General features: G+C 38.6%; 3 protein-coding genes across 3 annotated transcripts; 2 read left to right on the plus strand and 1 right to left on the minus strand.

Moving 5' to 3' along the window:
• Window positions 1–452: 452 nt before the first annotated feature.
• LOC102303079 (ADP-ribosylation factor 4) lies at window positions 453–4,757 on the minus strand. Its single transcript, XM_042225803.1, has 6 exons — window positions 4,485–4,757; window positions 3,109–3,189; window positions 2,906–3,015; window positions 2,728–2,799; window positions 2,354–2,476; window positions 453–1,983 (listed from the first exon to the last, which is right to left on the minus strand). Exons 1-6 carry the CDS (start codon window positions 4,549–4,551, stop codon window positions 1,897–1,899), a joined length of 540 nt encoding a protein of 179 aa, XP_042081737.1. The 5' UTR covers window positions 4,552–4,757; the 3' UTR covers window positions 453–1,896.
• A 609-nt stretch (window positions 4,758–5,366) lies between these two features.
• On the plus strand, window positions 5,367–8,725 carry LOC102303802 (ADP-ribosylation factor 4). Its single transcript, XM_005938872.2, has 6 exons — window positions 5,367–5,616; window positions 6,207–6,287; window positions 6,383–6,492; window positions 6,599–6,670; window positions 6,922–7,044; window positions 7,219–8,725. Exons 1-6 carry the CDS (start codon window positions 5,550–5,552, stop codon window positions 7,303–7,305), a joined length of 540 nt encoding a protein of 179 aa, XP_005938934.1. The 5' UTR covers window positions 5,367–5,549; the 3' UTR covers window positions 7,306–8,725.
• A 1,251-nt stretch (window positions 8,726–9,976) lies between these two features.
• LOC102304095 (tripartite motif-containing protein 16-like) lies at window positions 9,977–12,638 on the plus strand. Its single transcript, XM_014338945.2, has one exon. It carries the CDS (start codon window positions 10,271–10,273, stop codon window positions 11,960–11,962), a length of 1,692 nt encoding a protein of 563 aa, XP_014194431.1. The 5' UTR covers window positions 9,977–10,270; the 3' UTR covers window positions 11,963–12,638.
• The last annotated feature ends 379 nt before the right edge of the window (window positions 12,639–13,017 follow it).

Here is a 13,017-nt window from a genome sequence, read left to right on the forward strand (position 1 = left end):
TCATGAATTATTTGAATTGTGGTTTAAACCTGATTGTTCTTTTAATTAAACACTGACAGAAATTCTGCTAACAACGAATATTTAACCTTTAGAAAAGGACAGGAAGTTAGATCCTTACCAAAATAAAACAGACTGTGATGGTGTTTTTTTTTTCTTGGCCACTGTCTTAAATGATTTTACGTGACTCTTTTGCATGCTATAAACTGCTCTCCTGTTTACTTCCTGTTTTGTCCCCTCGTTTATCTTTCTGCCTGTATTTGATCTGTGGCCATCGTACAATGTTTTTAATGTCCTACTGTAATCCTAACTATTCCCCCCATTTAGCGCATGTTTCTTTTATTTTACTGTGAATTTTATTTTATTGTTTTATTCAAACAGTAATTTCCATATTATCAAAGAGCAGAGCCAGTAAAAGCCCAGTGTTTATCAAAATAACACAAAGATACACAACCTCTCCACCATGACAACTTTATTATACAATAAATACAATCAAAGGGACTCTGAAAAGATAAACAAGGTAAGAAAGATTTATGTAATACATGTGAAAAATAACAATAGCCACAATGCTACAGAAACACCTTAACAGAAACATTCACCCAACAAAAGCAGCAGCATATTACGTCCTCTTTAATTTTACTTCATACACCAAGTTTCAACATCAGTCATGTTTCATAAATAACCACTAAATCATGTGTTTCTACTACAATGACAAATGATTCCAACAGTTCATTTGTGAAATAAATGAAATCAGTTAGAAGAAATAACCTCAAATAAAAATGATGAAGATAAAAAGTGGAGTTAAATTTTGATTTTACGAAAATGAAGGTTATAAGGAAGCCGAGAGGGAGTGCAAAGTGCACGATTTTGAGTTTTCTTTAGCTTTTAAAATTTTACATTTTTAAAGTTCTGATTAATTTCACCTCCTTGTGCCTTTAAATCATTTAAATAAAACACTCAGAGGTGGAAAACCCTACATCATTTAAACTAAAGGCAACTCGTGTCTACATTAAGGCCACAGCTTGTAAATGGGGAACAAATCACAAATGACGTCTGTTCACAGTTAAAATCATTATAACTGATTGAATTTAACCACTTTTTACATGGTCTGGTTTGGTAGTCTTTTCTAAAATTTCCTATTAGTATTCTGAATGTCTTTTGTCCTCCTCATGCCAACCCATTTAAAAAAAAAATGGAGACATTTTAGCTGACTCAAAACACTAAATGTCTGCTGTAGGAACATGGGCAATGAAAGACGAATATAGTTTTTGGGTCTGAACAGTGAAGTCCTCACAGTTTGTAAGTGCATTGTAATGGCCACCAGGGGGCGATACCTGTGGCTGCAAAAAGACTGCTTGTCCTACAGTATCTATGCAAAAACATCCCTCTGCCCTGACCCCACTAAACACTCAGGTCATATTGAATAAAACCGTCAGTCCATTTAGTTCATTATGGTCATTTTAAGAGCCCGGCTATCCTTGTGATTGACAAGACATTATCCAATGAGCTGATTGTTTCAAAACAATCAGCTCATTGGTGATGGTGAAAAAAAGAAAAAAACTGAACTGAACTCGAGGCTTCACAGCAGTAGTTCATTAACCAACGCGTGACGTCCATCTTATGGTGTCTCTATCAGAGATATAACAGCAGATATAAAATACTCCATCTTTGGTCCCTCCTGCTGAGGATTTAACCACAATCGTGTCTCAAATCTCATTCGTCCATATTTACAAGTGCACAGCTGGGTTCACATGACAGCTGCATGAAGCGCTACATTTGCTGTCAAATGTCTTTGTGACGAGGCAGATTTAACAGTTGCAAAGGATCCTACACGCTCCTTCTGGATTCACTGTTCGCTCATAGAAAGTAAAGCAGAGCTCCTCGTCCCCCTGATGTCTGCTACCGTTTCAGGATCTCATTAGAGAGCCAGTCCAGACCTTCAACCAGACCGGTGCCGCTGACGGCGCAGGACGGCTGGACCGACCACTGCACAGACACAGAAGGATGAAAATATTAACAAGACACAGAAACAATAGGGCTACAAACAGCATTCATCAACGTCTTCAACTTGTAATGAATCATTTTAGCTAATTACCCTTTCATAATAACTGCATGTGGGTTCAGTTTGGGGCATGGCTGCTTTGACTGACAGGTGTGCCAACACAGATAATACCTGTCTTGTTCTTCTTGTATGTTATTAATCTGTTTCTCAGCACTAATCAGCAAGTCTTTGTGTTGCCCCCTGCACAGTTTATGCAAACCAAGTCACTTTAATCACACTACTAACCACATGTGGAAGACAGAAAACTCTGGAGCCAAACTTCTCCCATGCTCAGCAGAAGCTGGGGACACCTACCGGCTGTGACACTCCTTTTAAACTCAGGGCCTCGATGATGTCACTGACCGACATGGCTCTGGGTAAATCCTGCTTGTTAGCAAAGACCAGCACGGCCATGCCCTTCAGCTCATCCTCCTGCAACTGCAACAGGACAGTAAAACTAACTTTAACACGAGTCTGATGATGGTCTATTTCAAACTCAGACCTCTGACTGGTACTGTGTGGATTAAAAGCTGAATGAAGCAGTGTCGAAGTACCAAAGTCGTTAAAAGTTAACTAAAACGAAACTAAACTACAAGTAAAAATAAAAACATTCTAGTTAACTAAAGTAAAAGCTAAATTAATGAAAACTGATGAAAAACAAAACTATGGATAAGTTTAAATCTTTTTACCAGTGTGTGCAGCTCCTCAGATGCCTCTTTGATCCTCTCTGGGTCGTTGCTGTCGACCACAAATATCAAACCCTGAAGACAAACAGACAATATTTAAAAGCTCCTCACTGCAGCTGCTTCATAAAACACAAACACAGACTCCTGGGTTAAACGCCGGTGTTTACAGCAGCAGTCTCACCTGTGTGTTAACGTAGTAATGTCTCCACAGCGGCCTGATGATCGTCTGCCCACCAACATCCCAAACTGTGAAGCTGATGTTCTTATACTCCACAGTCTCCACATTAAACCCTGCACACGCACACACACACGGAACCATGTTTATTATTATTTAACTCTTTTATATTTCTCTCTCATAACAAGATGGAGGTTAAAAATGCTGACCAATAGTTGGGAGGGTGGCGACGACCTCGCCCAGCTTCAGTTTGTACAGCAGGGTGGTTTTACCTGCAGCATCCAGACCCACTGCAGAAACACAAACACACACAGACACACACAAGTGTTACTGTTGAAAATACAACCCATATTCAGCTGTCACGTATGAGTTTAGGGGCAAAGGATGCAGACATGTTACTTAAGTGAAGGCAATACATAAAATATCCACTTAGAACAACTTTCATTTGAGAACCCCTAGTTTCTGAGGGGCAGCCAATTAGGAAGAAGACGGGGAGGAACTACAACATCTTGCATCAGACAGAGGATGAACCTGGCTGCACCAAGGCCCAGTATTAAACAAATAAGGATTATTTGGAACTGTCAATCATGCAAAGCTGCTCTAGCAGAGTCTAAGAATAAAAACAAGAACATTCCCTTGTGTATTGTTATGCTACACATCAGTAATATCAATTATATTCTATGGCTGCTGATGCATTAACGTAAAGTAGTATTTTAGTTATATAGCTTGCAGCTGATTACCATCACTTAACATCACAAGTCATATTTTATAAGATGAACACAGGTTCTGTATGTAAACCATCATCAGTTAAGTACCTGTAATACAAATAAAAGTACGTAATACTTATACCTAGCCACACATACTGTAGTACTTATTATTCTTCACATTCCAATGTATTCAGTGTATTATGTAATATGGCAACAGCAAATAAGGGCAGGCTATGTAAAAATATTCATTTGCAATGCAAACTGTGGGCATCATAGAGTCCCAGAAAGTTTTTTCATTAGAAGAAATTTGAATGAATCAAAGCTGAGGCTCAAGTTTGCAAAAACTGCACAACAGCTTTCTTCTGAAGTTGCTCAGTATAAGAAAAAGTTTCTTTACGTTGTTAATGACATGTTGTTGTTTTTTGTTTGCTTGCGCTTGATTGTCATAGTAATATTTTTTTTAATAAGTAAAGAAAAATATAAGTCTGAAACGATTAATTAATAATTAAAAGTCAAATATATTCAAGGTCAACCTTAACTATGTAATAAAGCTTATCCTAAACTGAGATAAGATAAAATGACTTTATAGTCTCCTTTGAGTGAAAATCGTTTGAATCAGTCACCACAAAGAAACCCCTCAAACAGATGCACTATACAGATAATTACAGATGTTATAGATATATACTGTAGGTGATAAAGATAAGAACCATAACTTTTAAACTTATTTGCTCTTTGTAAGTAGAAAACAACCAAAAAGTGAGGAGAAAACTTAACAAAACTGCAGACTTTGCTTGTACGGGACTACATCTAGTAGTCAGCGATATCAGTAAGAACTCGGCATACTGGAAGCTCTGATAATTAAGCTAACATTAACTTACCCATCAAAATCCTGACGGGATGCTTGGAGAAGAGTCTGGAGAAAATGTGTGAGATGATGACGCCCATGGTTCAGCTAAGCCTCAGGTAGAAAGTGTCTCTCAGGTAGAAAGCCTCTCCGCTGTGCCTCTTTGTGTCTTTGCATGTGTGTGTCGGTGTTTTATAGCGCTCCAGCGTGTTGTTTTGGTCTGTGTATGTGTTATCCATGGTGTCATCAAGACTCCTGTCAAATCTGGACACGGTGGCACTGGTAACACCACCGGAAAACACTGGAAAACTCAACTTCCGCTAATCCAGCTTTCAAACTAAGAGAGCTTTCGAGCCGTTCTTCTTCTTCTTCTCATCATTTTTATTATTTGGAACCAACTAAGCAATAAAATGACTTTTGAAACCTGACTGGAGATCATAACTAACACATACAATCTACTCACATTAAGAAAATAAACACTTGCTTATCAAAAAGTGGTAACTGAGGATCAAGAGCACAATTTTCCATTTCACATATAGTTGCCTTTACAAAACTTTAGAGTTTTAACTTTAGCAAACAAGGTAAAAATGGAAGATGTATTACAGTGTTTTTGTTCCTCTGTTCCCATTTTGTTAAAGAAATGTTTTGCAAATTAATGCGCAGAACAATTAAATTTGTTTTGCATATGAATAAAACAATCCTTAAATTGTTCAATCAGGTTTTGTCGCATTTCCATGACATAATTTAAGTAAAAATGTTGCGGTGCTGTGTAACAGTAATCTTGTTCCTGAGTTTATTGTTCTAACTTCTGATATCTCTGATTCTGTTTTCCAACAATTCCAACGGCTCGAAAGCGCTCTTAATTTGAAAGCTGGATTAGCGGAAGTTGAGTTTTCCAGTGTTTTCCGGTGTTGTTACTAGTTCCACCGTGTCCAGATTTGACAGGAGTCTTGACGACACCATGGATAACACATACACAGAGCAAAACAACACGATGCAGCGCTATAAAACACCGACACACACATGCAAAGACACAAAGAGGCACAGCGGAGAGGCTTTCTACCTGAGAGACACTTTCTACCTGAGGCTTACCTGAATCATGGGCGTCATCATCTCACACATTTTCTCCAGACTCTTCTCCAAGCATCCCGTCAGGATTTTGATGGGTAAGTTAATACTTGTTATGACAACAACATGCAATTTTATTCTTTCTGACACATTGTGATGTAATTTAAACTGACATGAGTCTCGTGTAGTTTAATTATCAAAGCTTTAAGGATTATTACTTATTGTCTCTGCAGTTTTTGCCATTTTTCGCCTCAGTTTTTGCTTACTTCTTATTTACAAAGTGAAAATAACATTAACAGTAATGATCTTTATATTTATAATTCACCTATAGTATGTAAAATATGTGAGAACTTCCTCTGCAGTGTGAAGACATTTTCTTTACATATTCTAAGTGTTATTATTACTAATTACTATTTGTGTGGCCTGAACAAAGAAAGAAAAATCAATCCATTAATTAAATAAAAAAAACATTAATAACAAAAAAGCAAGCTAAAAACAAAAAAACTGAGCAATATTAAGATCGTATGTGATTTTTGTCAACTTTGTTTAGTTGTTCTAAGTGGATATTTTATGTATTGCCCTCACTTAAGTAACATGTCTGCATCCTTTGCCCCTAAACTCATACTTGACAGCTGAATATGTGTTGTGTTTTCAACAGTAACATGTGTGTGTGTTTGTGCTTCTGCAGTGGGTCTGGATGCTGCAGGTAAAACCACCCTGCTGTACAAACTGAAGCTGGGCGAGGTCGTCGCCACCCTCCCAACTATTGGTCAGCATTTTTAACCTCCATCTTGTTATGAGAGAGAAATATAAAAGAGTTAAATAATAATAAACATGGTTCCGTGTGTGTGTGTGCGTGTGCAGGGTTTAATGTGGAGACTGTGGAGTATAAGAACATCAGCTTCACAGTTTGGGATGTTGGTGGGCAGACGATCATCAGGCCGCTGTGGAGACATTACTACGTTAACACACAGGTGAGACTGCTGCTGTAAACACAGGCCTTTAACCCAGGAGTCTGTGTTTGTGTTTTATGAAGCAGCTGCAGTGAGGAGCTTTTAAATATTGTCTGTTTGTCTTCAGGGTTTGATATTTGTGGTCGACAGCAACGACCCGGAGAGGATCAAAGAGGCATCTGAGGAGCTGCACACACTGGTAAAAAGATTTAAACTTATCCATAGTTTTGTTTTTCATCAGTTTTCATTAATTTAGCTTTTACTTTAGTTAACTAGAATGTTTTTATTTTTACTTGTAGTTTAGTTTCGTTTTAGTTAACTTTTAACGACTTTGGTACTTCGACACTGCTTCATTCAGCTTTTAATCCACACAGTACCAGTCAGAGGTCTGAGTTTGAAATAGACCATCATCAGACTCGTGTTAAAGTTAGTTTTACTGTCCTGTTGCAGTTGCAGGAGGATGAGCTGAAGGGCATGGCCGTGCTGGTCTTTGCTAACAAGCAGGATTTACCCAGAGCCATGTCGGTCAGTGACATCATCGAGGCCCTGAGTTTAAAAGGAGTGACACAGCCGGTAGGTGTCCCCAGCTTCTGCTGAGCATGGGAGAAGTTTGGCTCCAGAGTTTTCTGTCTTCCACATGTGGTTAGCAGTGTGATTAAAGTGACTTGGTTTGTTAGCTGCAGTCATAAACGGTTTCGGCTGTGTGCTGTGTCTTGTTAATATTTTCATCCTTCTGTGTCTGTGCAGTGGTCAGTCCAGCCGTCCTGCGCCGTCAGCGGCACCGGTCTGGTTGAAGGTCTGGACTGGCTCTCTAATGAGATCCTGAAACGGTAGCAGACATCAGGGGGACGAGGAGTTTTGCTTCACTTTGTTTGTTGAGTCTTCTGTCTTCTATGAACTGAGGTGAGAGGTGAATTCAGAAGCAGCGACTTTGCAACTGTTAAATCGGCCTCATCACAAGGACATTTGACGGGAAATGCTGTCACTCAGAGTCCTAGAAGAGACTCAAAAACAGGAGATAAAAGTCTAAACGGGGCTAATTTCCATGAATTTTTATTAACTTTTCATTTTTTTAATCACTTTTGTTCAAACTTTCTGAGACAACAAAATAATAATATAATTGTATATCTACTGTTATAGCTCTGATAGACACAGCATAGATGGACATCACCCACTGCTTAATGAAATATTACTGTAAAGCCTCAAGATTTGTTTGTTTTTTGTTTTTTTTCACCATCACCAAATTGTTGTTTTGAAACAATCAGCTCATTGGATAATATCTTGTCAGTCACAATGATAGCCTGGCTCTTAAAATGACCATAATTAAGTAAATCAATGACTGTCTTATTGAGTATGACCCAAAACCAGACATCATGAAAGTGTTTAGTGGGGTCAGGGCAGAGGGATGTTTTTGCATAGATTTTTAGGACAATCAGTCTTTTTGCAGCCACAGGTTTCGCCCCCTGGTGGCTTTTACATTTACTTAAAAACTGAGGGCGTCACTGTTCAGTGAAGCCACCATTTTTCATAAGGGTTGGCACATGGAGGACAAAAGACATTCAAAATGCTGATGGGAAATTTTAGAAAAGACCACCAAACCAAACCATGTAAAACGTGGTTAAATTCACTCAGTTATAATGATAATAACTGTTGAACAGTCCTCATTTTTGATTTGTTCCCCATTTACAAGCTATGGCCTTAATGTAGACATGACTTGCCTTGAGTTTAATTGAAGAAGGATTTTCTATCTCTGAGTGTTTTCTTAAAAAAAAAATTAAAGGCACAAGGAGGTGAAATTAATCAGAAGTTTAGGATTTTTTTTAAGAAAAATTCTAAATGGTGCACTTTATTTGATCAACAGAAGACTCTGATGGTCCCTCTCAGCTTCCTTATAACTTTCATTATTGTAAAAAAAAAAAAAAATTAACTGCACTTTTTATCTCAGGTTATTTCTTCTAATTGATTTCATTTATTTCACCAAAGAACTGTTGGAGTCGTTTGTCATTGTAGCAGAAACACATGATTTAGTGGTTATTTATGAAACATGACTGTGATGTTTAAACTTGGTGTATGAGGTAAAATTCTGGGTGAATGTTTCTATTAAGATGTTTCTGTAGCATTGTGGCTATTGTTATTTTTCACATGAATTACGTAAATCTTTCTAAACATGTTTATTTTTCCAGATCCACTTTGTCATTATTGTATAATAAAGTTGTCATGGTGGAGAGGTTGTGTATCTTTGTGTTATTTTAATACACACTGTTGGAATTTCCAGAGGGAGTTCACAATAAAATAACGTAACATGCACTAAATGTTCACTGCCATGATATAGATAAAGTAAAGCAGGTCGACCTTTGCAAAAGTGTTTCCTTCTCACCTTCACCTACTCCACTATGCCTGAACTCTATTCTTCAACTCTCTTTTGTCTCTGTTTTGCTTTTTTAATGGTTGACTCATCTACTGTTATTATCACTATTCCTTGCATGTTCACCTTTTCACCTGAATTGTCTAACTTCGTTCACATACACGTAGTCTTGCTTCTACTGACTTTCAATCCTCTTCTCTCCAGAGTTCACCTCCACCTCTCTTCCACCCTCTTCCTACTGTCACCGCAGATCACAGCGTCTACTGGACACATCATTGCTGCACCTTGGACCCATCTGCCACACATCTCTCCCACTTTCAACTTTCTCATGCAGTACCACAGCTCCTTTCTTGATACCCTATCGTATGTAGTTTCCACAAAGAGAAAGAACTTCTCAAAAACACTCTTAAACAAAGCATCTGTGATGTTCTTTCTTGTGAAACCACAGTGCTGCTCATTGATTGTTGTCTCTTTCCCACAGTCCTCGGTGTCCAGCCTCACATATAACTCACTGTAAGCCTTTTCCTTTGTGTATGCTTGCCTCCCAATTCTACTGTCTACTTTCTTCATCTCCCTGACTAGCCCACATTTTCCTTGCTAAACTCTTCTTTAAATACTTTCCTGTCCTCCTTCATTTCACCATCAAGTCTCCTTGTCCTCTTGACTCTGTTCAGTGGATACACCAAACAGCTAGTGCTGTACTTTTCCTAGTGAAATGTCTTCTCTACTACGCAGTGCCCGTCTTAACCCCTTGCTGAACTTTGTGCAACATTCCTCCTTCTTCACCTTCCACCACTTAATCCTTGCCTCTGCCTTCATTTACTTCCTCTTCTTAACATTCTCCCCTGACAACACCTTAGGTCTTCTATCCTTTCCAGATTGCTTCCTCTGTGTAAGATGTAGTCCACCTCTGTGCACCTCTGTTTTCTTGAACCAGTGTGAGTAGTGCACTTGGTGGCTCCACCGTGGCTTGTTCTGCCAGGTAAAGGTAAAAAAATTAAAAAAGATGTTAAAGCTTCACTTTCAGAGATGGAAAAGATGTGATTTGGAGCTGTATAAATAAAACGGAATTGAATTAAACTAAGATTAGATTCAAAATGTAAAGTTTGATAACTAATTTTCCAAAACATGAGGAAAAATATTAAATGATTTCTAAGCTGCTACATGTCACAGCATGTCATGCTTGCATGCAAAGCATAGTCTGCATCTCATAACAGCTTTTTGTAGCTCTATCGCGATATTTCTATTTCACTTCCTCTTTACTGATCTCTATTTTTAAGGATGGATTTAAACGACATGCTGCCAAGAGCAGTTGCAGTTCAGCCTCATTTCCTGTGGGAGGTGGTTGAGAGCAGAGATCTGTTCCCTTCAGAGAACAGAGTTTGTTTCTGTTCAGACAAAGCGAAACTAAACGAGAGTCACTGAGAGAGTGAAATGGCACAGCACAAAAATCTAATGGACAAGGAAATATTCTGCTGTTCAATCTGCTTGGATTTACTGACGGATCCGGTGACCATTCCCTGTGGACACAGCTACTGCATGAACTGTATTAAAACTCAATGGGATTCGGAGGATACAAAGCAAATCCACAGCTGCCCCCAGTGTAGGCAGACTTTCACACCAAGGCCTTCGCTGGTGAAGAGCACCATGTTAGCAGATTTAGTGGCTGAGCTGAAGAAGATTGGGCTCCAAGCTGCTCCTTCTGATCATAGTTATGCTGAACCTGAAGATGTGGCCTGTGATTTCTGCACTGGAGTAAAACTGAAAGCCATGAAGTCTTGTTTAATCTGTCTGGCGTCTTACTGTGAGAAACACCTCCAGCCACACTATGATTCGCTTACATTCAAGAAACACAAGCTGGTGGAGCCGTCCAAGAAGCTCCAGGACAACATCTGCTCTCGTCATGATGAGGTGATGAAGATTTATTGCCGTACTGATCATCAGAGCATCTGTTATCTCTGCTCAATGGATGAACATAAAGGCCACAACACGATCTCAGCTGCAGCAGAAAGGACTGAGAGGCAGAAGGAGCTCGAGGTGAGTCAAGAAAATATCCAGCAGAGAATCCAGGACAGAGAAAAAGATGTGAAACTCCTTCAACACGAGGTGGAGGCCATCAGTCAGTCTGCTGATAAAGCAGTGGAGGACAGTGAGAAGCTCTTCACTGAGCTGATCTGCCTCATCCAGAAAAGCTGCTCTGATGTGAAGCAGCAGATCAGATCCCAGCAGGAAACTGAAGTGAGTCGAGTCAAAGAGCTTCAGGAGAAGCTGGAGGTGGAGATCACTGAGCTGAAGAGGAAAGACACTGAGCTGAAAGCGCTCTTAAACACAGAGGATCACAACCAATTTCTACAAAATTATCTCTCACTGTCAGCACTCACCGAGTCAACAGAATCATCCAGCATCAATATCCGTCCTCTGGGGTACTTTGAAGTGGTGACAACAGCTGTGTCAGAGGTCAGAGATAGACTGCAGCACATTCTGAGAGAGAAATGCACAGACATCTCACTGATAGTCACTGAAGTGGATGTTTTACTCTCAGATCCACAATCAGAGCCAAAGAGGAGAGCTGGATTCTTAAAATTATCACATGAAATCACACTGGATCCAAACACAGCAAACACATGGCTGCTATTATCAGAGAGGAACAGAAAAACGACAGCAATGAATAATCAACAGCCCTATTCTGATCATCCAGACAGATTCACTGATTACTGGCAGGTTCTGAGCACCAATAGACTGACTGGACGTTGTTACTGGGAAGTTGAATGGAGAGGAGGAGTTCATGTAGCAGTTGCATACAAGAATATCAACAGAGCGGGGATGGGGAATGAATGTGGATTTGGAGGAAATGCAAGATCTTGGGCATTGAAATGTTCCCAAAACAGTTATACCTTTTGGCACAACAACATCCAAACCCCCATCTCAGGTCCTCAGTCCTCCAGAATAGGAGTGTACCTGGACCACTGTGCAGGTATTCTGTCTTTCTACAGCATCTCTGAAACCATGACCCTCCTCCACAGAGTGCAGACCACATTCACTCAGCCGCTCCATGCTGGACTTCGACTTAATGGTTGGTGTGTTTTTGGAGCAAGTGCCAAGTTCTGCGAACTCAAACATTTATAGTCTTTCATATTCAAGTGGGTTTAAATCTGGATTCGAAATACATTGATAAAAATTCATATTCGTATTGATGCCTTTATATGTTTTTGTCTTCCAGTTTATGATGTTAACTTAATGAAGACATCAGCAGAGCTGCCTCATTACAGATGTTGCTCTCGTTAATTTGTACATGTGCGAAGAAATCTATGATACATTTGCATGTATCTGTAGGGCAAACTGAGTGTTTTTGTTGTTGTTTTCTAAATTGACAAACAAAATATAAAACTTATAATTATTGAATAGATCATTTGTTGTATGTAATGTGTGAAAATAAATGTTTTTCATACATAATAAAAGAAAAAAGGAAAAAAAGGTGTTTTTGATCTTTTTAATTATGGTGAAAACATACTGCATGTGTGGATCATCCCTATGCAAGAAGCTGGTTTAAGTTGATGATGAGGTGACTCATCTAGTGATGCTGTGTGATATTGCAAACTTTGGTATCAGTCCAATACCAAGTAAATACACGGTCATGATTGCCGATACCAATACAGATACTTTAAACCTATAAAGCAGGTTAAAATCAGTGGATTTTTATCCACTGATCAGTTTGCAAATCATCATCACTTTCCTAAATAAAACACATTTTAATGATCATATAAAATGTCTGTGATTTTTACTTTTGTTCATAGGACAAAAGTAAAAATCACAGTAAAAAACAAACAAACAAAAATAAAAACAGTAAAAACAGTAAAAACATACCTTCCAGCTTTTCTTGTATTTGTTTCTTTTTAAACTAGGAAAATAAATTTCCTCGTCTTTAAAGCACTTTAGCTATTGTTGGTTGGTTTGAATGTGCGACGTGGTGTATATGCCCACAGTTTCAACTTTTTAGTTCAGGTTATTATAGCAATTAAGCAGTACACACTTTGTCAAACAATAAGTCTGACTTAATCAAATCACCTGAATCCTATTATTTACAAAGATACTTCTGTCCTTTATCAATCATTATATGACATTTTAATTAAGAATAAAAAAAAAATCATCTGTCCACTTTCCACTGCTCTTTTATTTTAATT

Source organism: Haplochromis burtoni, unplaced genomic scaffold, assembly GCF_018398535.1.
Source record: "Haplochromis burtoni strain Fernald_Lab_line unplaced genomic scaffold, NCSU_Asbu1 Contig_183, whole genome shotgun sequence".
NCBI classification, from domain to species: domain Eukaryota; kingdom Metazoa; phylum Chordata; class Actinopteri; order Cichliformes; family Cichlidae; genus Haplochromis; species Haplochromis burtoni.

What these genes read in the sequence shown, in the direction of transcription:
- LOC102303079 (XM_042225803.1), bottom strand. Translation starts at nt 4,551, where the DNA reads ATGGGCGTCATCATCTCACACATTTTCTCCAGACTCTTCTCCAAGCAT. An exon ending in ATTACTACGTTAACACACAG is followed by an intron (nt 2,800 to 2,905) that starts GTGAGACTGCTG and finishes GTTTGTCTTCAG; the next exon opens with GGTTTGATATTTGTGGTCGA. An exon ending in CTGAGGAGCTGCACACACTG is followed by an intron (nt 2,477 to 2,727) that starts GTAAAAAGATTT and finishes GTCCTGTTGCAG; the next exon opens with TTGCAGGAGGATGAGCTGAA.
- LOC102303802 (XM_005938872.2), top strand. Translation starts at nt 5,550, where the DNA reads ATGGGCGTCATCATCTCACACATTTTCTCCAGACTCTTCTCCAAGCAT. An exon ending in CGCCACCCTCCCAACTATTG is followed by an intron (nt 6,288 to 6,382) that starts GTCAGCATTTTT and finishes GTGCGTGTGCAG; the next exon opens with GGTTTAATGTGGAGACTGTG. An exon ending in ATTACTACGTTAACACACAG is followed by an intron (nt 6,493 to 6,598) that starts GTGAGACTGCTG and finishes GTTTGTCTTCAG; the next exon opens with GGTTTGATATTTGTGGTCGA.
- LOC102304095 (XM_014338945.2), top strand. Translation starts at nt 10,271, where the DNA reads ATGGCACAGCACAAAAATCTAATGGACAAGGAAATATTCTGCTGTTCA.